At 40.7% G+C, this 24742-nt stretch overlaps 2 protein-coding genes across 2 annotated transcripts; both read right to left on the bottom strand.

Annotated features, from left to right (window-relative positions):
* Positions 1–5831: 5831 nt before the first annotated feature.
* Positions 5832–7139, bottom strand: LOC144790763 (uncharacterized). Its single transcript, XM_078665464.1, has one exon. The coding sequence runs from the start codon at positions 7137–7139 to the stop codon at positions 5832–5834; it is 1308 nt and encodes a 435-aa protein (XP_078521590.1).
* A 302-nt stretch (positions 7140–7441) lies between these two features.
* On the bottom strand, positions 7442–8404 carry LOC144790762 (uncharacterized). The gene has a single exon (XM_078665463.1). It carries the CDS (start codon positions 8402–8404, stop codon positions 7442–7444), a length of 963 nt encoding a protein of 320 aa, XP_078521589.1.
* Between the last annotated feature and the right edge of the window lie 16338 nt (positions 8405–24742).

Below are 24742 nucleotides of genomic sequence, written 5' to 3'. Positions count from 1 at the left end.
GGTGGAGGTGACAGAGTTGATCTGGTGGGTCATGGTGAGGGATGAGTAGAGGATGATGCTAAGGTTCCGTGAGTGGTCTGTAGGGGTGGGTGGGACCCCGAGGGTGGAGGGCCATCAGGTGTTGTCCCAGGCGGAGGTGAGGGTCTGAGGATGAGGACCTCCATCTTCTCCGAGTTGAGCTTCAGGCAGCTTTCCTTCATCCAGGCTATGACGTCCTTCATTCCTTCCTGGAAGCAGAGTCTGGTGTCTTCTGGGTTCTTCGTGAGGGAGATGATGATCTGGGTGTCGTCGGCACAGGATACTATGCTGAGCCCATGCTGTCTGATGATGTTGGCGAGGGGGGCCATGTAGATGTTGAAAAGCGTGGGTCTGAGTGATGATCCTTGAGGTACTCTGCAGTTGATCTCTATGGGTTCGGAGAGGAAGGGGGCAGTCTGATCCTCTGGGTTCTGCCGAAGAGAAAGGATTTGATCCAGTTGAGGAAGTTTCCTTGTATCCCAGCGTGAATTCTGGCTATGAGAGTGCAAATTGAGATGGGGTCAAAGGACACAGAGAGGTCTAGTAGGATGAGGGCCGCAGTGTGTCCCTGGTCGAGTAGCATGTGGATGTCATCAGTGTCGGCGAGGAGGGTGGTCTCAGTGCTGTAGTTGCTGCGGAATCCCTACTGGGTGGCGTCTAGGATGGAGTTATTTTTGATGAAGGCAGTCAGCTGGGCGTTCACAAGTCTCTTGGTGACTTTGGCAGCGAAGGGGAGGAGAGAGATGGGCCGGTGGTTTTTCATGTAGGGTGAGCCGTGAGTTTCTTGAGGAGGGGTTTCACCTCAGATTTGAAGGAAACGTTGATGGTCCGGCCTAGTTCAGGTGCGATGGCAGCGGTGGCCCTGTGGTAGATGTGCAGTGGTCAGGGGTCCGTGTGGGCTCTCGAGTGGGTTTTCTGTGATCATCATTTATGTCTTTGTGTCTATGGCCGATGTCAAATTTTTGTTCTGTATATGTCAATTATGTGCCTGTTAGGTCATGAAACTCTGTATAGATATTGCATGAAACATCCTTCTGCATCAACATAGTGTTGTTGTGCACTTTCCGCTGATACACATAATAGTTAATAACATAGTAAGATGCAAGATTTCCTCTCTTGAACGTGATTACTGTAGGAAGGGATAGGTATTATGGCACTTAAAAAGTGACAGTCTTATTTCAAGATAGACGTTCTGTTTACAGTGAAAAATTAATGTCCCTGGATTGATTCTTTGTGGTTAGGATGTTATTAAGATGATCTCGCTCGAATCCTGTGAGCGTTTAGAGTACCCATATTGAACATTATCGGATACAAATTATTTTCCTGCACCCAGACATAGATGTTAGTGGTTCAGAATAACTTGTGCTTGGCAATGTGCTGTGAAGCATCAAGTTGAACTCTGAGCATAAGACTAAAGTAGGTTTTTTTTCAAGCGAACAAAGAAGTGAGTCACCAAGAAGCTGCCCACCCCAGCCTCCAAGCCATAACTGGCACCTTTGTAACCCCTGCTGCATAACATTTCAGTGCTCCCTCAGAGTCATTAAAACCTCTAGCAAGTTTCTGAATTCCGCCAATGGAGGAAAGAACATCAATATGTTATTTTTTTTAAAAGAGAAACAAAAACTTAAACCTGTCCAAAAGTTTATAAAACAAAACTACTGAATAAAATATCTAAATACACATAAAGTATCAAACATATCCAAGTGGCTTAGTGAGCAAGGGACCCACGTCTGGGCATACCCTTCCCACATAGGGTGAACAGCAAAACACACAAGATGACTGGCCTGTTGCCGTAACAATTGATACCAGTTTCCCACTCCCAACAAGCCTTATTTCATATATACGAGAAACCATCTGGTGAGTCTCTTCCTTAATTACCCTAGAATACATTTTTAAAAAGCTGGCTTTCTGGGTAGAGCTGAACCATAATAGCATATTTTGTTTTCCAAATTGTGGAGTTAACAAGTATTGTGAGATCAATTCTGAATCATAAAAAACCCCAGTTTCTCAAAACCTAGTGCCAGCCATGCCTGAGCTGCCATTTTAGATAATCCCAGCCCCTAGATCTCACTGTCATGTCATGGTGTATAGGCACGACATACTGGAATTTCCCATGATTTAAAGGGAGTCTGAATACACAATACTAAGTCTTCTAAGTCCTTATATCTCATTTTCTTAGGGAGTCTGGAGTTTTGGAGAAACACTGGTAGACGGATTTGGCTTTCCCCAATTGTGTGATCTAATAAAAAGTATTGTAAACTGTGGCATCTACTGCCAGCTGAACCATGGAATTAATTAATAAAGCCTTATAATATGTTCTAGAATGTGACAGAGCTAAACTTCCCTGCATTCTTTCAAGTTGCAGAACCAACATTTTCACACAAGGTTGTTTCTTAGACTAAAAAAAACCTCTTAGTATAGTGTCAAGTTCTTTAAAGAACACACTAGGGGCCGTATTACACTAAGTGCCCCGGGGCACAACGGGTGTTTGTGCCCACTTTGAGCACCGCCGGAGTAGTTTGGTATTACAGAAGGGGGCGCAGATGCTTGTGTGTCCCCTTCAGTAATACCAATAGCGCTGCCGCACATAAAGAACTAGCGCTATCTTCAGGGGGCGTTCCCTCATTTGCATGGGGGTGTGCCCCATCCAAATGAGGCAATCCATTTGCTTCTGCACCCAGGCCATATAACAGGCATTTGCAAAAAGAACAATTGATGGACAGAATGCAGAACAATGTCATACATTCACCCCAGTATGGAGATCTGGGCCTAAATCCATTGTTTTGTTGCTCCCCATGCCATTCCAGTTTGAACGAAGCCATATGCGAATCAGTCTGGACCCTGTGTTCGACGGGAACAGTCCAACCGGAACTGCCAGGCCAAGTCCTCCCTGGACTGGCACCAAGCATCCCAAACCCCAATGTAATATCTCCAGGGGGGAAAATGCAGCCCTTCTGGCACTGAAGAACAACAGGATTCTTACTACCAAAACCTGTGATAAGTGTGGTGGTATAGTTATCTTTGACGCCCCCCAGTATGTGGGAAAAAGGAACAACCTTTTTGGAGTGACCAGACATTATAAAAAGATCACCAACAACCCCGAACCAAAATTGAAAGATAGGATTCTTAGAGTAGTCAATACCGCGCCAGCAGATGGATACATCTGCACCAAGGAGGAGGAATTCCTTATTCCTTCGTGCACACGTATGCCTGTTATATACGGTGTTCCTAAAACCCACAAAGATGTGTACAACCCACCTCTGAGACCTATCGTTACTACCATCGGGGCCCCTACAGAGCCTCTGTCAAAATATATCAACAGGTTCCTGAAACCGCTAGTATGCAAGTTGCCCTCATACGTGAGGGACACTGGCCACTTTATTTCTAAGATTGAAAATCTTCCATATAACAACGAATGCGAACTACTGGTTACCATTGAACTTGAATCCTTTTATAATAACATTCCCCAAAAAAATGCCATCAAAGTGCTTGGGGAAATTCTAGAATGGAACCGTGCGGTCACTTACTCTTCCCTCATCCTGCAGTGTTTGGAAATTGTGCTTGGAGAGAACTATTTTGAATTTAATGGAACAAATTACCAACAGGTCCAGGGCGTGAGTAGCATGAGTATGGGCGCTACCTGTGCCCCAAGTATAGAATGTCTATACATGGGGGAATTTGAGGCATGTAAGATATATTAGGAAATGGCCCTGTTCTTCGAGAACGTTTGTGTTTGGTTGCAATATATCAACATTTCTTTCATCTGGCAGGGCAACCAGGAGACCTTAGATGAATTCACCCATTGGATCAATGCAGCCGACACTAATCTGAAATTCACTGTCCATTCCAGTAACATCAAGTTGAAATTTCTTGATGTATGAGTTGAGCACTGTAATGCCCATCTTCAGGTCTCGTTGTACACCAAGCCGACTGCTAGAAACGTCTGATTGCAATTCGGCAGTTTCCACCTTTGATGCCAAAAGGAGGGTATACCCTTCAGCCAATTCCTTCGAATTCGAAGAAACTCCTCCAATCTGGGTGATTTCCTCAAACAAGCTGAAATCGTGAAAGAGAAACCTTTGATGAGAGGATACCCCCCAGATTGATCAAAGATGCCCTGAAACGAGTCAGGTACTACAATCGAGAAGCCATGTTTTTATCTAAAAATACAGAAAACAGCGACCAACTTGTATGTGTTACCAAGCAATTAAACTTTGACCACAAGGTACGCCAGGTCATAAACTCTCAATGGCATCTCCTCAACATTGGCGAAGATGAATACAAACTCCTGTGACCTTAGCACCTTCTTGGTTAGAGCGAAGAGCTATGAACGTGATATTTTCTGTCAGAAATCCATCACAGGAGGTGAGCCCATCAAAGGCAAGCACCAATGTGGCTTATGCCAAGCGTGCCCCAACGCTTTCGTCAGTGACAAAATCCAAATAAACAAAAAACAGTCTTTCTCTCGGAAATGACCAACTGCCGCAAGTCAAACATCATGTACATCATCCTGTGTCACTGCAATTTGGCCTATGTTGGCGAAACTGGCAGGGAATTCAGAAAAAGAATTGGGGAATACAAGTCCAACATCAGGCTTATGAACCATTCTGCACCGCTCGTCGGCCATTGGATTGAGGCGGCCCATGTCGAAAGTGACATGAGATGGTCTATCCTGGAGAAGGTCCAATCTCAAGCAGGTAGAGATTTTACTGCTACACGCAGGAAGAGAGAGGTCTTTTGGATAGTTACCCTCAAATCAAAAGAAAAGGGACTCGATGAAACTCCACCATGGGAGAATGCAATTTTATAACCTCTCCTCTGGCAATCCCTTGTATCTAGCCCTGCCTGACTTCACTCCTGCTGGATATGTAACCCTGTATTTTAGGATTTCTGCACCACCACCTGTTGACTGGTTCCTAGGTCTGTTTCCAGTCTTCCCTTCCGTTCTTTATTTGGTCCCCCCCTTCTATTACCTGCCATTATCTTGACATGACTGTACGCCAGCCCGGGCGTCTCCCTATGTCTTGACCCTGGCAACCCCTGGGAAATCTAACGTGTCGCTTATCGTGTCCTTTTTTTGCTTTTTAATTTGTTTGGGATTTATGTTCCTTATGACACTGTTTCTTCCTTTATTATTTTATATCTAACTAGCAGCCCGTCCCGACGTTGTCCGGGGATGAAAAGTAAAGTGTGTAATGTTGTTACAGATGAAGTATGTCATTATTGTAAGATTTCGCGGTAAACTAAATTTTTTGTTTCATTTGAATGAGGATGTAGAATAAATTGATTTAGCACATTCCCGGTGCCAGAGAGTGCAACATATAACTGGCCATGAGTGAAGCACTCTTCTCGTTAGTCGATGCCTATAACTTTATATGTCTGACCTTGTGATTTGTTAATGGTAGAAGCAAAGGCAATGTTAATCGGCAATTGCAAACGTTTAAATTGAAATGGTAGATCTGTAGGTATCATGGATATGCGTGGAATGTGAGCTAACTGGCCTGCAGCAGGGCCAGATAGAATAGTTGCTTTAATGACATAAGGTAAAAGACTTTTAACTTGTAGTCGGGTTCCATTGCATAGATTTGGCAGATGTAGGTTTCGCAATAAGATGATTGGAATGCCAACTTTTATTTGGAGTACATGAGGTGGAAGTCCCGATGGGTTAAGTGAGTTTAGGAATTCTTAAGGATAATGTACTGCGTCTTCAGTATCTAATACTGTGTCAATGGATTTATATACTTTTGTTTCCCCTGGGATTTGAAGTAGTATGTGTTCATTGATGTGGTTGACACTTGTGTTTCTGGGTGCAACTATAGCTCTTTCACAAATCCATTGGTAGTCTTTGTTAATAATATTGTGAACGTCTGGGTATACATGTTGTATGAGTTCCTGTAAGTTCGAGACAGCGTCCCTAAATTTTCAATATTAATTTTATCATTTGTGTTGTGTAAATCTCCATTACCAACTTGTAGTAGAAGATCAGCAAAGAGATTATCTCCACCTCCTAAATGTGTTCTCATGTTAGTGCGTAAGGTAAGAGTTTGTACGGAGTCCCATAGGTGTGATGCTTTTAAGCATGCTTTTAGTATATCAGCACGTGTTCCTCTTGGGACAACAGGAAGAGTCTGACGGAAGTCACCTGCAAAGACAAAAGTGACCCCACCCATGATTGTAGGACAATTTCTAATGTCTTGTAGAGTTCTGTGTACGGCGTCTATATGTGCGCGGTGTGTCATATTACATTCGTCCCACATAATAAGAGACACTTTTTGAAGCAGGATGCCTAAGGGTCCGTTTTTGCGTACTGAGCATGTGGATTCATTTTCAATGGAAACAGTTAAAGGTAGTTTAAACGTGGAGTGTGCTGTTTTACCTCCAGTTAGCAAAGTGGCAGCTATTCCAGAAGATGCAACTGCCAGAGCCAATAGTCCTAAAGAGCGTATTTTTGCAAGTATTAGGTTGATTAAGTAAGTTTTCCCAGTCCCTACTCGTGCGTCTAAGAAGAATATTTTTCCATCTTTTGTTTCCACACTTTCAACAATGGTGTTGTATACTATTGTTTGATCGGGCACTAAGTTTGGCAAATGTTGTGCAACGTATTGCAGTAGGTTCTCTGTAGAGTTTTCAAAATCAGTATGGTTGTAAGGTGTATGTATAGTTCTCTTTGTTTGCGGCAGTTTGAAATCTTTTAAAGTTTTTTCACTTAGTACATACACCGAGTCATCAATTATTATGAGACCCTGGTTAAATATGTCATTACTCATTGGTATTGATTCATCATTTGTTTCTTGACGCCTATTGTGTAGTATATCTTCACACAAATCTTCTTTGTATTGGTCCCATAATGTAAGAGGATCAGATGGGTTACAAAACAGCAGAATAGTAACAAACAATTCACGTAGCTTAGATGGGGAATGTGAAAGTGCAGCATCACCTAATGTATGTTTCCAATGTTGGTCGTCTTCAATGAGTCCAAGTTCTTTACACGCTGCTTGATAGGTAGGCATTAGTTGTCCGTTAACCGTAAAAAGAGTGTCAAAGCCTGTAGGTGCGTGAACATGTTGTAAAAGAATGCGTAAGTGGAAACACTCCGATTGGTTTGGGTGAATAGTGTACATTCTACCAAGAGCTGAGTCTTTTTTACACCAGGGTGTCCTAATACTTGCTGTCCACGTTTTCAGCGTTTAAAAATAGATTTTGACCATGTATAGTATTGTGGTACTTCTTGGTATAGCAATGTTTTTGCAAAATTGTCGGTGGCACACAATTGGAAGAAGGCAGTAAGTGTTGTGTGCGTTGGGTTCTGTGCTACATGTAGAATGTTCTTGTCATTGAAATAGACTCTTTGACCATTTTCAAGATGCACAGCTAGATGTGTGACAGTGGGATGGCGTTCATGAATGTGAAACTCTAGAATGCGTCACACTGCTTCGGAAGTGCTAATATACCGTCCATTTAGATATGTGTCTATTTCATTGTGTTGGTTTTCAATAGCAGCAGTTGCTTGATCCGAGCCTTTGTTAATATATTTGCAAATATATTTGATAGCTTTAACAGATTGGCAGTATTCAATATTAATGTGAGCATTGAAAGTGCGACAGAGTAGTGGTGAATATGGAACAACCCACTGATTATTGACAGTGACTTCCTGTCCTCTAACCGTCATTGTGACAGTATGTCCACCATGTTCGTTGTTCCTCCTACGATAAATGGGGCAGCCATTAACCACAGTTTCTGTCTCATTAATGAGAGGGCGTGGGTATTTTTTGGTGCAAATCCCGTTTTTCATACATGGTGAAAGAATGTTGTGTTCACCACAAGGACTCATGTTTTTCTTGACAATAAGAAATAGTTTTGGATCGTTAATAGGATCAGGCAGCTCTGCGGAGATAATGAGATCAACGTCATCGGCATTAATTTTTGGTTCAAGCCATAATAGTATGTGTACATGAGGTAGTCCTCTCTTTTGCCATTCAATAGTCAATACGTAAGCTTTAGCAGATCCAAAGATACCCTGTTGTGTTAATAGTTTCATTAGTGTTTTAACTTTTAAATTGAAGACCCTTGCAACTATGTCATGTCTATCGCATGGTTTTTGTTTTGGGAACAGTTGATCTTTAATTTCTTGCCAGTCTGGATTGCATGTGAAAGTAATGAATAAGTCTGGTCTGCCGTAGTGCCTGACGTATGTCATAGCATCTTGTGTTTTTTCGTGCATGTACCTTGGTGATCCAGTGAAGGTAGCTGGTAAAATAATGTGCTGTCCAATGTCTTGAGCTTGTACGTTGTGATCTTGATTGACAGCATCTTTTAAATTGATGTAGTTGTCTCCGCGTAGTTGTTTTTGATTGTGCCTGATAAAGTCGAGTCTTTCTGTGATCATTTGGCCATCATATCTACGATGTATTGATTGAAGAGATTGCGGAACCAATGCAAGGTATTGAAAGTTGTATTTCTAACCATAAGAGTATAGGCACAGTACTGCATGCATGTAACTGTTTTGTTTGTTGCAGAGTTTGTTTGTGGTATATTGAGACAATAACCATCTTCACCTGTAGGGAATAGGATGGGGTATTGTAAAGGATCATAGGATCTATGTAATTCAGATACTTTGCGTAATACTCCCTCTCGAGTATGTAATACAATTTCGCGTGGTCCCTTGTCTTCGTTGACAAAAAGAACTGCAACTTCATCTGTAGTTGGTGCATTATATCTTCCTGCATGTGTATTTGGTGGCCGTTTATCAGCGTGTATAATAATGTGCAAATCTTCTTCTTGTGAATTTATTTCATAGTTGTACTTTAGTGAACGAATGTATGTGTTATGATGGTGCAATATGTCTTGTAGTAGTTGTATAAGGTGTGTGTTTAAATTTGGCACCATGTGTGAGCGTGCGTCTATTTGTTGTTGTTCAGATAAGAAATATATTTGTAGGAACTGTGGCGCTTTCCCTTCCATTGGAAGCATACTTCCAATCAAGTGGTATAACTGTCCCTGTATTTTAAATGTTGGCATGAAATTGCCTTCCCTAACTTCATTTGCACCAAAGGATGTCATTTGGAATAGAGTATTGTAACGGCGTGTGTTTGTTAAGAAATGATTTGAAAGTGTGTGCCATCTAGTAGTTGTCTAATGAGTGACGGTGGATCTTGAATGTTGTTAATAAGTACTTTTCTTGATGAGCAGCAAAGGCATTTCGGTTCTGCCTTCCATTTAAGTGCGTAGCAGTTAGTACAGACATTGTCCATGTCTCCAATTTTGACATGTGGACTGTTGGAGTAGTCATGAAGTGGGTTGTAGTTGAATGCAGATCTGAGAGTGTGTGTGTGTTGTACTGTATGTTCTTCTTGTTGTGATTGCATATTTGGAGTTATTAAAGTTTGCTGTTTTTGTATGTGAGTGGTGTCTTTGTTGGTGTTGTTAGTGTTGTCCACGTGTGTGGTTTTAGAGGTTGTTGGCTGTGGAGTACTGTTATGATGCTGTTGTGAATGTGTTGTATTTGTTGTTTGTGAAAGATATGAGGTTGATGGTGCATCGATGTTATGTAATGTTTCCTCATTATTTGTCTGTGTCAGTCTTATGCGCTTGTTTGTGTTTGCGCGTTTTTTGTATGTAGTCCGTGAAAGATGTGTTTTCCTCTTCACCATATTGAAATGTATGTGTTTTAAATATTTACAAAAGAGAGAGTAATGTAGTTACGTTGATGTTCACTGTTGCTTTCCCTAATTGTTTTTGCGTAGTAATGTCACAATTGTCACTTTTCCCTCATGTATCTTAACGTCTGCTGTTGTAATCTGTTCACGTGTAATGTGCTCCTTATGTTTATTGTAACCTGCACACTTGTCACGTTTTACTCCTGGCAGTTTTTGGTACCTCGTGTATTTTTTGTGGTCACAATTGTCACTTTTCCCTCATGTATTGTAAGGTGTGCTTTTGTAATCTGTTCACATACAATGTGCTTCTTATGTTTCAATTATCCTTGTACTTGTGTTTAGTACCTGTTTGTAATTTGCACACACCACTTTCCCCTTGTAACACACAGTATGCTACCTTTCACATTTAGTTTGCTGTTGATACTTGCACAAGTGCCACCATTGCCTGAGTAACGTTTATTGTTGTGCCTGAGTGTGCCTTTTGTGATGCTCTCTGCCGGCCTCGGGTAAGCTCTGCGCTATATAAAGACGCCTTTGGCTTTAATTGAGAGCTATTGAGGTACGGGTCTGCGCTACATAAACACAGCTTTTTTAAATTGGCGCGCTATGTAAAACACGCATATGCTGTTGAAAAACGGGTCAGCGGTATGTTAAAAAATATGCTTTTTGAATACGGGTCCGCGCTATGTGAGAACGGCTTTGGGGAATGTCCACGCTCTGTAAACACGCATAAATCAATCCTCGCGTTTGTCCGTGATCAAACGGAGCCTTGTTTACTTCCTGCCCCCTTTATGACGTGTTTGCCCAATGGTTACAGAGTACTTATTTATTTTATCCTAAGTCGTGTGTGTGTTTTATTTGCAGTGTTGTGATTGGTGTACAATGTTATTAACCCTGCCCCCTGTGTGACGTCATTATGGAAGGCCCTCCCGCTTTTGCCTTCGAGTGTAAATCATTGGAATTTAAATATGGGTTCGCGCTACATGAAGACGGCAATTAAAATATGGGTCAGCGCTACATGAAGACGTCTTTCGGTAATTTGCGCGCTACTTTAAAACGCATAATTTAATCCTTAATAGCGTTTTTGGTGATAGCAAATGTTTGTTTCAAATAGTGTCAAATCCGGTGAAAGCGCATTTCCACTCTCGTTCTGAGTGTATGATTTGTAAATTCGGTGAAAGCGCATTTGCGCTATAAGGGTGCAATGTAAGGGGCGCTCTATGTGTGCAATGTAAGGAGCGCTCTATGTGTGCAATGTAAGCTTGCCCTCTTTGCAGTAGCCATGTCCCTGTGAACGCACACATATTTTGTTTGAGACGCCCACGGCCACGTTCTTACATGCGACCACGCCCCCAAGGGACTACTTTTACACTTTTGGCTTTTTTGCTTTTTTAATATATATGGTGTACACATCTATAGCCTACGTCCTTCTGCTATATCTCCCCTTTCAAATGGTGTATTGGGTGTAGTGATTGGTGCATTACTTTTGTAGTTTACCTGGCTCAAAGGTTTGTGTTCTCTCTTTATAATAGTAGTATAGATTGTGGGGCAAGTCCATGACCATGTACACTCCTGTCCATCATGGCACTTTTGCATTTCATTTTGACATTATTCTTTTGCGTGTTTTCTGATATAGAACCTAACTGTGCTCGCTTGAGCATTTAAAGCCTTCTGTTACTAATGGCCGTAGCTCCGATTTGCTAACCTGGCCATGGTTTCTTATAGCAGCACCAGAGACTCTTCTGAGGTAAGCTCGCTGTTGCTATTGTCCTGTCTTGAACATGCTTGTGTACTTTAGCTCTTTTCACCTCTGGTCCAGGAGCACTTCCTTGTTATTGTCTTAATCAATCAATCAATCATAACATTTGTATAGCGCACTACTCACCCGGAAGGGTCTCAAGGCGCTTGGGGGAAGGGGTCCACTACTGCTCGAACAGCCAGGTCTTGAGTTGTCTCCTGAAGGCGAGATGGTCCTGGGTCAGCCGAAGGTGGATGGGGAGGGAGTTCCATGTCTTGGCTGCCAGGTAGGAGAAGGATCTTCCTCCGGCAGTGGCTCTTCGGATGCGTGGTACGGCGGCGAGGGCGAGGCTAGTAGAACGTAGCTGGCGGGTGGGCGTGTAGAAGGTCATGCGGTCATTGAGGTACTTGGGGCCCAGGTCGTGGAGAGACTTGTGTGCGTGGGTAAGGAGCCTGAACCTGATTCTCTTGCTGATGGGGAGCCAGTGCAAGTCCCTCAGGTGGCCGGAGATGTGACTGCGTCGGGGGATGTCCAGGATGAGTCGGGCGGAGGCGTTCTGGATGCGTTGGAGCCTTTTCTGTAGCTTGGCTGTGGTTCCGGCGTAGAGGGTGTTTCCGTAGTCCAGTCGGCATGGGTGACCGTCTTCCTGGTTTCGGTCGGGATCCATCGGAAGATCTTGTGGAGCATGTGTAGGGTGTTGAAGCATGATGAGGAGATGGCGTTGACTTGTCTGGTCATTGAGAGGGAGGAGTCCAGGATGAAGCCCAGGTTGCGTGCGTGGTCTGTTGGCTTGGGAGTGGTGCCCAGGGCGGGGGGCCACCAGGAGTCGTCCCAGGCGGAGGGCGATGGTCCCAGGATGAGGACTTCCGTCTTTTCTGAGTTCAGTTTCAGGCGGCTGTTTTTCATCCACTCGGCGACGTCCTTCATCCCTTCGTGTAGGCTTGTTCTGGCGGTGGCGGGGTCTCTGGTGAGGGAGAGGATCAGTTGGGTGTCGTCGGCGTAGGAGATGATGTTGAGGTTGTGTTGGCGTGCGATGGCTGAAAGAGGTTCCATGTAGACGTTGAAGAGGGTGGGGCTGAGTGACGATCCTTGCGGTACGCCGCAGATGACTTCGGTGGCCTCGGATCGAAACAGGGGGAGGCGGACTCTCTGTGTTCTTCCGGCGAGGAACCAGATGATCCACTCCAGTGCCTTCTCTTGGATACCGATGTTGCTGAGGCGTTGAACTAGGGTGCGGTGGCAGACAATGTCGAACGCTGCAGAGAGGTCCAGGAGGATGAGGGCCGCTGTTTCCCCGTTGTCGAGCAGGGTTCTGATGTTGTCGGTGGCTGCGATGAGGGCGGTCTCGGTGCTGTGGTTAGCTCGGAAACCGGACTGTGAGGGGCCAAGAGAACCGTTCGTCTCGAGGAAGGCGGCAAGCTGTCTGTTGACGGTCTTCTCGATGACTTTGGCAGGAAAAGGGAGGAGCGAGATGGGGCGGAAGTTCTTGAGGTCGGTGGGGTCCGCTGTTGGTTTCTACAGTAGGGCGCTGAGCTCGGCATGCTTCCAGCTCTCCGGGAAGGTGGCGGTGTTGAAAGAGGTGTTGATGATGTTCCGGAGTTGGGGTGCAATGGTGGAGTCGGCCTTGTTGAAGACGTGGTGGGGGCAGGGGTCGGTCGGAGTATTTATACTTTTTTTACACTCTCGCCTTGCGGTTTCGGGTGTTAATTTCATCACTTTATGTCATTCTGACAACACCTGCGGTGCTGCCATAGTGACCAGTCCTATCCATTTTTAACCTAGTATCTGCCTGATGTACGCTTGATGCGGATACTTATTTCCTGTTACAGCAAACAAATGATAGACGGAATGCTGAATATGCAAACACTCTCCCCCAGTCAGAAGATCTGGGTTTAAATCCATCATTCTGTTGCCCACTACACCACCCCAGTTTGGACCCAGCCCAGCCGTATGCAAATCAGTCTTGACCCTGTGCCCCATAGGAACAGTCCAGACCGAACTGCCAGGTCCTCCCTGGACTGGAAACAACCATCCTGGGACCAGTTTCAGGGTATATCACTCTTCTTCAACCAGGCTAGTTTGAATCCAGTGGCACAGTGAGCAAGGGACCCACGTCTGGGCATACACATCCCACTTAGGGCGAAAAGTGGTACAGCAAACAAATGATGGACGGAATGCTGACAATGCAAACATTCTCCCCCAGTCAAAAGATCTGGGTTAAATCTATTGTTCTTTTGCCAACTACGCCACCCCAGTTTGGATCCAGCCATATGCAAATCAGTCTTGACCCTGTGCCCCATGGGAACAGTCCATACCGAACTGCCAGGCCAGGCCCTTTCCTGGACCGGAAATAACCATCCTGGGACGGGTTTCAGGGTATGTCACCCTTCTTCCACCAGGGCAGCATGCCAGATAGGCAATCTACCTCGAGGCCTAAATATCGCTAACCTGATATATTTAGCTTTGGTGTCTCTTTTCTGATCTATGCAACTCCAGCCTCTTTTACAGTACTTTTTTGAATGTCTAATACTACTCGGTTCATACATTTTGTCCTGCTCTTACACATAGATGTGTTCCACATTCTTTTATTTGTCTGTTCAGTCCTCATCCGTGCATACTGTCTGTTTCCATACGCAGTTTTCTCTGTCGTTTATGTAGGTCCCCCTTCATCTCACATGACCTCTTTCTATCCAAGTTACACTGTGTGTCCTCATGGTGACTTTTCTCTAATTCTGCCTGTATGTCATCCGAATTCCACGATTCTCCATGTTGTTGATTCCTTATCTTACATCTGGATGTGAATATATACAATATTATCTTGCCCAATTTCTGTTTTATCGGGTAAGCTGGCTTGCTTTTTACTATCTGCTAGCACCTTTCCGCCATATATTAGACCCACCAGAATTTCAGTGTCTATACTTTTTTTGTTGTAGGTCATTGTGGGGAGTTCATTACTGCTGTGCTATTCTAGTTTCTAATTCAGCAACAAGGTCCTGGTGTTGACCTCCAGGTAATTACCAGTATACTTGATGTAAAATTCAGTCTTTTTCCTTAATTTTCTGGATACCTCCCGCACTTTCTTTTTGTTCACACTCGGTACGGAGTTTGCATATTCTTTCTTTTGTCACACTGGTGTCTGTTTGGCTATTGCTGCTGATTCGACTTTGTATATTCTACAGCACTTTGGTCGATTTTCCTTTCATATACTTTCTATGTGCACACTCCCTGGTTCAGAAAATTGTGAAAATCATACTTTCCGTCCTTACCTGACGGGGTGTCTGAGTATTTCTGAGTATGTGTATGTCTGGTTGGTTTGATAGAATGAGTGTGCGTGACTCATGATGTATATTGATTTCTGTGATACTCATTGTCATGTATTTTGTATTGTACTGAATAAATAATGCTAATAAATATATACTTTTTCCTACTCACTTGAATATATCCTATTTGGGAGGGCCATTGGTTTCTAGGACCTTGTTCTCTTTACCGATGACTTGTTAGCACCAGATTAAGTAATTTTTGGGCAGAGTTGTGTCTTTTGTATTGTTAGTAGTCTCCTTCCCCTGCTCCCTCTGGCAGCCATCAGATTCAGGGGCCTCCTTATGTGTGAGCGGTCAGAGTTCCAGCATAATTTAATCAAAAAAATTGTGACGATTCATTTGTGACAAAAGTCACTAAATACCTAAGAGAGTGCAGTGGTACGGTATGTAAAATAGTCGGGAGCTCAGATCGAGGCGAATTGATCAATAAAAGTTTGGACTTAGTCTGATTACCTTTCTATCCATGGATTCGCATAAAATAATTGATTTTCTACACAGCATTCAGGATGTTTGAGTTGTCTGCCTTCAAATATAAAATTATATTGCCTCTCTGAGATGTTTTGCCATACTTGTTTCCTTCCTGCTAGGACATCGTCTCAGCTCTCATATGAAAAAGAGTTCAATTCCAATCATGTAAGCACCACATGGCCATAAGCGTACAAGCGTTTAATTTTAAAAGTAATTTGGTCACTTGTACTTGGGGTGACCCTGCGCAGTGACCCTTGACCAGGGGAAAGGAAGTGCCAATATTGATCCAATCTGTCAAAGCACTTACCCTCGGTCAGAAACCTGGTGGTATCACCCCCTGCTGCATACTTCCTGTGGCACCTGCTGGTTCGAGCGAGGTGTCTTGGTATCTTGCTGTCGAAGAAGAACCGTCATTAAGCAAAAAGAGTGCAGATGCTTAACTGAAAATTTCACAGCCAGCAATCCTTCTCAGGTTGCAGTTCCCTCTACGAACCACCGTTTCATGACACCAACTTAATTGCTGGTTCCCCACTACTGGTCTCTACAAGTCCGGCATTAGTCATGCTGTAAAGTTGCAAAGCTGTGTTTCTCACCAGCAAACATCAGCTACTCATGACTGCGTTGGTGACCTGAAGCTGGAAACAGATGCCTCAAGGGAGGAAAGAAGGAGTCGACCGTGCCTCAGCAGCAGAGAATGTGGGTTCCGCCCGCCGCTCCTAACCCACTGAAACATTGACTGATATTACACAACTCTTCAGAACAGTATACTATTTTTCAACATGTTTGACAAACACTAAATCTTTGTAGCATGGGCTGGTGTAAACCTTGAATAAAACTTACAAAGACCTCTAAACGATTGGAGTCCCTCCTTGTCTTTAAGCATTGAAGCCTCAGTAACAGCTTTTTTAAAGTTTGAGTTTATTGAAAAACAAACAGAACAAAAATGAAGAAAACAGTGAAAATGATACAACCAAACATGTTGGACGATAACAAAATATAAACTTATGAAAATAATACAGAATATATAAGAAGAACAAAGAAGAAATTCAGTCAAAATATACAAATAGAAATGGCAATGTAAGCATAACAATATCGGAAAAAGAGGGAATCAAACAAAACATCAATCCAAAAACAATTGGTAATCAGCAACAGAAATGGTAAAAAGGCAGTGGGGGAATTCAAGGTGGTTTCTGTACTTCTTCTAATCTAGACTTAGAAATAGTGGATGAGGAAGCAATTAACAATAAGTAATTGGCTAGCGGGAGCCAGAGGAGATCTCTTTGATTGCCAGGGAAATGGGAGAAACATAATTAGTGTCTAGCCGATGATGGAAACAAACTGCGTTCCACCAAGAGCGAAAAGTGACATTGTTAGCCTGTTTCCAATTGGAGGTGATGAGATGAAAGGCTATAGCTATCAAAAAGTCAAGGAGCTTATGTTGTGAAGATTGGGGCCAGAGAGGGGAGAGAGTAGCCAGGAAGATGTGACGAACTGAGAAAGGAACTTGGGGGCATATTATCAAGGACAGGTGATACATTATCGCCGCTTTTATCGGCAGGAAACTGCCGATAAAGTGGCGATAATGGCCTTGATAATATGCTCTATGAATTCCAATCGAAGCCCATGTTAGATGTGTTCACATCGCCGTGTTCACATCTAACATGGGCTTCGATTGGAATTCATAGAGCATATTATCAAGGCCATTATCGCCGCTTTATCTGCAGTTTCCTGCCGATAAAAGCGGCGATAATGTATCGCCTGTCCTTGATAATATGCCCCTTGGACTTTAAAGATTTCCTTAATTTGGGACCAAACAAGTTTCCAAAACTGGAGTAGAGGAGGACATTCAAATAGCATATGTTTTAAATCCGCACTAGGGCATGAACAAGACCAACAAGAAGAGGGAGTCTCTGATGAGAAAGTGGACAGAGTCAATGGAGTAAATAAAATCCGATTATAAATTAAAAAGAGGGTTTGTGTGGTGTTAGCGGCTCTAGAGGTCTAATGAATTCTTAACCACATCTTATCCCAAAGAGGAACAGTTCAATCCTGAGAAAGATCGGTTTCATTTTTAGTTTTGGGTCTGTATAATAAAAGGTGAAAGGATTTATAGAGAAAAGAAGCAGAGGGAGAGTGGGCTAATGCAAAGGATATAGTTTGAGATACAATGGGGATATCATTGGTGATGGGTAAAGAGCGAAGGTATTGAACAAGAATGGGACAAAGCAAATTATACTGTGAACATGAGGACGAAGATAAGGAAAATTGAGATTGAAGATCAGAGAAGGGAAGAGGTTGGTTATCAGAAAGAAGTTGAGAAATCCATTGCAGACCTTTGGAATACCAAGACTTCCAGTACATAGAACGATTACGGATCCGAAGATGTTTTTTATGCCAAATAGGCTGTAAATGAATGGAATTAATTAAAGGATAAGAGGAGGACAGAAAAGGGAGAAGGAGATTACGAGAATGAGAAATAAAAGGATTTCGAAAGAGGTCATGTTAGAAGTGAAGGAAAGAATTTCTCGGAATTCAAAGGGAGTAAGAAATGAAGATTCTATTTTTAGCCAGACAGGAGGATAAAAGGGAAGATCAGTGGAAAGCCAACGGGCAGCTTGTTTCAAGGAAAAAGCTTGATGATAAGTTTTAAAATCAGGGAAACGAAGACCACCATTAGACTTATCCTTCTTCACGGCGACAAGAGCTATACGAGAACGTTTGCCATTCCACAGGAACTTAAGTATGGTAGAATCTATCTTCTTAAAATAATAGTCAGGAACATGGATATGAATCATGGAGATAGTATTTAATATAAGCGGTGATAACATCATTTTAATTGAATCGAGACGTCCCCACCAAGCTAGGAAGAGAGAATTCCATTGGGAAATGGCATCATTCAATTTCTTAGTTATATAATCAAAGTTTATTTTAAGAGCGTCTGACAGGAGAGGAGCGAACAATACTCACAAGTATTTGATCTTAGAAGGTTACCAAGAAAAACCAGAATGTGAGAAAAGATGTTTTTGGGATAAGTGATTTAAAAGTAGGATTTCACACTTGTCAACGTTAAGACGATACCCAGAAACTTTAGAGAAGGACGAAACCTGCTGAAAAAAGAAAGGAAGAGAGGACTGAGGATCAGAACAGTATAACAGAATATCGTCAGCGTAAACTGAAAGCTTAATTTGTTGGGGACCGAAATGGAAACCAGAAATATTATCGTCTAATCGAAACTTGGTGAGGAAAGGTTCTAAAGCTAAAACAAATAATGAAGGGGACAGCGGACAACCCTGTCTGACACCCCTGTGTAGTGAAAAATAATCGGAGACCATACCATTAACAAATATTGACGCTTGAGGACCAGAATAAAGTAAAGAGATAAAAGAAATATACTTAGGCGGGAAACCTGCCCATTTGAGAGCATTGAACATAAAATCCCAGCTAATTCTATTGAATGCTTTCTCCACATCCAAAGAGATAGCGGCCAGAGGATGATATAGTGAAGAAGCTTTACTTAGAACATTAAAAAAGACACGTGAATTATCAGAAGAGAGTCTTCCTTTAACAAAGCTGGATTGTTCAGGGCCAATTAAATCCGGTAATAGTGGGTCCATCCGAAGAACCAAAATCTTGGCAAAAATCTTATAGTCAGTATTTACCAAGGAGATAGGACGGTAATTTTTGCATAAAGAATGATCTTTATCTTCCTTAGGGATTAAGAAAATCAAGGCTTCTTGAAACGTACCACGTGAAGAACCTGCATCAAGAAAGGATTGAAATAAAAGTAAAAGATTTGGTAATAGAAGTGAAGCAAAATTATTATAAAATTCAATGGTAAAACCATCAGGACCCACGACGTAAAACCAATACCGCGTGAGAGATTTCAGCAAGCGAGATGTCCGATTCCAAGCGTCCGAAATCAACATGGGTGGAAGGAGGTTAGGGTATAGATTGAAAATAGGGAAGAAGATCTCCCGGGTCTGGATTAGTTTCAGGAGTATAGAGATTTTTATAGAAGGTAACAAACTCATTGAGAATATCCTTGTCCTTAAAGAAAAATACACCAGTAGGACCTTTAATAGATTCAATTTTTGTCCGTTCTTTTGGTACTTTCAAGTAATTGGCTAAGATCTTTCCCATTATATTTTGACCTCCATAATAGCGGGAATTACATTTTAATAAAAAGTTGGAGGTCGCGTCTGTGGTTAATTTATTGAAAGTAAATTTGGCATCAATAAGGTCCTTAAGAGAGGATTCAGTATTGGATTGATAATACTTATATTCAAGAAGTTTGATTTTATCAAGAAGTTGAGCCGATTCAGCTGCCATAAGCTTTTTCTTCTGTGAGACAAAATTGATAATAAAACCTCTAGCAGCCACGTTGAAAGAATCCCACACCATGACAAAAGGGGAATCTGGGGTATGGTTAATCATAAAAAAGGATCACTGACATAATATTGATGTCATAAATATCGATGTAGCAAAATATCCATTAAAAAATATAGAATACCAAAATATCAACTTCCTATCTCCAAACAGGTAAGTACAAAAATACCGAATCAAAAATATCGATGTAAAAAATATAGTTAGTCAAAATATCGAATTTTTTAAAATATCTTAAAAGTAATGTAAAGTAATGAAATAATAAATATAATTAACTTAAACATACTTAAAATACTTAAATAACCTTAAAATTAATAAATATTTAATTTAGGTTAAAAATAAATAAAAATACAATAAATTTTTTAACACATATATATATAAACATTTTATTGATAAAAAATATACTATATTTTTACCATAGGATAGCAGGAGAGTAACATTTACTATTACCACTCCAGTAAATACAACAGTAGAGAAAGCATTGGATAGCGTAGGGGTAAACATTACTATTCCCACTCCAGAGAGTGCAACAGAAGAGAAAGCGTTGGATAGCGGGAGGTTATAAATTACTATTCCCACTCCAGAGAGTGCAACAGTAGGGAAAGCGTTGGATAGCGGAAGAGTTAAAATGACTATTCCCACTCCAAAGAGTGCAACAGTAGGGAAAGCGTTGGATAGCGGGAGAGTTAAAATTACTATTCCCACTCCAAAGAGTGCAACAGTAGGGAAAGCATTGGATAGCCTAGGGGTAAAAATTACTATTCCCACTCCAGAAAGGGCAAAAGTAGGGAAAGCATTGGACAGCGGGAGGGTTAAAATTACTATTCCCACTCCAGAGAGTGCAACAGTAGGGAAAGTGTTGGATAGCGTAGGGGTAAAAATTACTATTCCCACTCCAGTGAGTGCAACAGTAGGGAAAGCGTTGGATAGTGTAGGGGTAAAAATTACTATTCCCACTCCAGAGAGTGCAACAGTAGGGAAAGCGTTGGATAGCGGGAGAGTTAAAATTACTATTCCCACTCCAAAGAGTGCAACAGTAGGGAAAGCATTGGATAGCGTAGGGGTAAAAATTACTATTCCCACTCCAGAAAGTGCAACAGTAGGGAAAGCATAGGATAGCGGGAGGGTTAAAATTGCTATTCCCACTCCAGAGAGTGCAATAGTAGGGAAAAAGTTGGATAGCGTAGGGGTAAAAATGACTATTCCCACTCCTGTGAGTGCAACAGTAGGGAAAGCATTGGATAGCGTAGGGGTAAAAAATACTATTCCCACTCCAAAGAGTGCAACAGTAGGGAAAGTGTTGGATAGCGTAGGGGTAAAAATTGCTATTCCCACTCCAAAGAGTGCAACAGTAGGGAAAGCATTGGATAGCATAGGGGTAAAAATAACTATTCCCACTCCAAAAAGTGCAACAGTAGGGAAAGCTTTGGATAGCAGGAGGGTTAAAATTACTATTCCCACTCCAGAGAGTGCAACAGTAGGGAAAGTAAATTCTACATATATGAATAAAAATAAATGAAATATTAATACAAAATACAAATTAATTAAAAGTAATTAACAATTTTATATGATATAATAATTAATCAATTAAAATTACAAAAAAAAATTATTACAAATAATTACCTATTAATACAAATTATTTACCAATTAACAATTAATTAATTAACAATTAAAAAACTTATTACAAATTACAACAAAACAAAACCAATAAATAAATAACAATATTTAATTAATTACAATTAAATTACTTCCAACCCTATTCCCCTATAAACCCACAACCCGCTACAGAAAATAAATTAATAAAATTAACATAATTATCAATCAAACTATTAAATAAAATTAATTACCCATTATATTTTAATTAATTACCAATTAAAACTGTAAATACCAATTAATTCCATATCAATACCAATAAATAAATTTACACATGTAATTAATTATAATTAAATTACTTCCCACCCTATTCCCCTATAAACCCACAACCCGCTACAGAAAATACATTAATAACATTTACATAATCATCAATTAATCAACTAATAAAAATTAATTACCAATTATATTTTAATTAATTACCAATTAAAAAATTTAAAATCAATTAATTCAAAATAAATACCAATAAATACATTAAAAAAATTAAATAATTATATTTAAATTACTTCCCACCCTATTCCCCTATAAACCCACAACCCGCTACAGAAAATACATTATTAAAATTAACATAATTATCAATTAATCAATTAATTAAAATAATTACCAATTATATTTTAATTAATTACCAATTAATTATTAATTAACAATTAATTCAAAATAAATACCTATAAATAAATTAACATATTTAATTAATTATAATTAAATTACTTCCCACCCTATTTCCCTATAAACCCACAACCCGCTACAGAATTATATTACGCAAAAATTAAATACCATAAAATGAATGAATTAAAATAAATTATGAAACAAATATACACTTTTCACACATATACTAACATAAAAAATACTTTAACAAATTAATATTAATTTACTTACCTTAAATTCGATATTTTTGTTGTCTATATTCTGTCCCTTCTATATTTTTGTTGTCTATATTCTGTCAATTCCATATTTTGTCCATTCTATATTTTTGATTCGATATTAATGCTATTCTATTCGATATTTTTGTAGTCTATATTCTGTCCATTCGATATTGTGTCCATTCTATATTTTTTAACTCGATATAAATGTAACTCGATATTAAAAACGCGATATTTTGAGTGTATACCCATAAAAAACCTAGTTGCAAAAGCAGTGAATTTAGTACAAAAGATGGGATCAAGGAGTAAGGAGTTATTCAATCTCTATCTGCCTGAGTGGGGGGAAAAGGGGATGAGATCAATATCAACAAAAACAGGTGCGTGGTCTGAAATTAAAATGGAGCCAATGTCAGAGTAAGTGGCATGTTGAGCTAATGATTTACTTAGAAAAAGGTAATCTATACGAGATTGGGAGTGATGGGAAGGGGAATAATAACTATATTCTCTAAGGTCGGGATGGCATAATCTCCAAACGTCTACTAAATCTTTGTGATGAATGATAGCAGTAAATTGACAGTGCATTTTGGTTGTACAAAATTTAACTTTGGAATTTCTATCTAATATGGGATCAAGGATTTGGTTACAATCACCACCAAAAATAACGTAATCATCATTAAGTAAGTACAATTTTTCAGAGATTTTAGGCCCAAAATATTTATCAATACCTGTAGGAGCGTAAATATTAATAAGAAGAATAGGAATCTTATCTATAAGGAGTTTAACAATCACCCAACGACAATCAACATCATATTCATGAGAAAAAGTAGAAACATTTAACTTTTTATGACACAATATCACAACACCATTTTTCTTACCCACAGCAGAGGAATTTAAAACATATCCCACCCAGCATCTCTTGAGTTTCGAAGCTTCATTTTCTGAAAGACGGGATTCTTGGAGTAAGGCAACATCAGTTTGAAACTTGGCTAAATGAGACAATACCAGCTGCCTTTTAATTGGGTAATTTAAACCTTTAACGTTCCAGGTCGTAACTCGGAATGTGAATCAGTAAGAAAGTATGAGTAGAAAGTATGCTTACAAGAGCATTCAAGAAAAATTGTAGAGAGAAAATGTAAAGAGAAGAAAATAGAGAGAGAAGGTAGGAACAAAGAAAGAAAGCAAGGAGAGGAGGAAGGTTGAGAGAGCAAAAAAGAAGAGAAAAAGATAGAAAAAAGAAGGCAATACAAGTCAAATAAAGATGACTGAAAACCATACCTACAAATACAAAACGAAATCGAGGGTGACGGCGCCAGAAGAGGACGACGACAACAGCGAGAGCAAACATCACCGAACAACCATTGCAAGAACTGCAGAACTTCACATAACAAAGATGGACACATTAGGTGAGGTAGAAGGAGTGCAACACCTGTATAAAAAGAGAAGAAAATTAATAATGGTGGAGAAGAAAAACATGGAGAGAAGGGAGAAGTAGAAACATATTAGGTACAACCATACAAAGGATAAACATATGAACAATCAATAAGAGCAAACATGACGAAAACAGCTACAAAGCCAAAGCCATGGAGAACAGATTAAACTATTCTTGAGGTGTCCATAACATCCGCACCACGATGACGAAGAAACTCTTGTAAGGCCACTGGATCATCAAATGTGGTGGTCTTGTCCTTGTAAGTAACCTTGAAGAGGCAGGGATGCAGCAATCCAAATCTGGCGTTAAGAGCTCGTAACTGTGGACGCATATCCAGAAACTTTTTCAGACGGTCAATTGCTTTAGCTACATCTTGTGAGAAGAATAGACGATGACCCTCCCACATGATCTGTTTTTTTAGCCTTGGTGGTTGACAGAACCGGTAGAAGGTCAGTATATTGTAGGAACAGCGTAATGACGCCTCTGGGTTTGTTAGATATCTTGGGACCAAGTCTATGTGCTCTTTGAATGTTGAAGGAGGAGGAAGCAGGTAAGTCCAACATTTTTGGGAGAAAGGATTGAAAAAAGGCTGTAGGGTTCGATCCTTCAGATTGTTCCGGAAGCAGGTCAGAGTCCCCAAAAGCTCCTTTCCTTATTGATTCTTTGATAGTGGCTTTTTAACATGAAAGGCTTGTCCAGTGCTAACTTTCCAAAGTGTTGCTTATGATTGGACGAACTTGTTGAAGTTTCACAGTAGGAAAGAGTCTACTTGCTAACATTGAAGGTTTCCGGTTTATCACTCGAGAGAAGGTTTTTAAATATTATTTGAAAATAAATTGTTTACACATTAAGTGATATTTATTCATCATTTAAGAGTTAGATTTGTATTCCTTTTAATAAATTGCCTATGTCAGGCACCTCAACACAGACAGTATATGTGCACAATGCATAACATATTCCCTGGACAGGTATTTATAGGCAGCCCAAACGGGGTTCGCCCCATTACTGCAATACTCTGACAAAGGTTATCAATGGAGATCCGAATGAAAGAGCGAGCGATTGCTGTAAAATTTTGTCTATTCAAAACCACTGAAGACCAGTGGTGGCCGGTAAGTTTAGGAGGGTGGGGGCGGACAGGACACACACGCACAAGCACACATATTCACAGTTGTGCATTCACACGCATGCACTCACAAATACATCCATTCACAACACTCATT

This window comes from Lissotriton helveticus, chromosome 11 (genome assembly GCF_964261635.1).
Source record: "Lissotriton helveticus chromosome 11, aLisHel1.1, whole genome shotgun sequence".
NCBI lineage: Eukaryota > Metazoa > Chordata > Amphibia > Caudata > Salamandridae > Lissotriton > Lissotriton helveticus.
The sequence above is the reverse complement of the archived record's forward strand: the minus strand, read 5'-3'. Positions and strand labels throughout refer to the sequence as shown.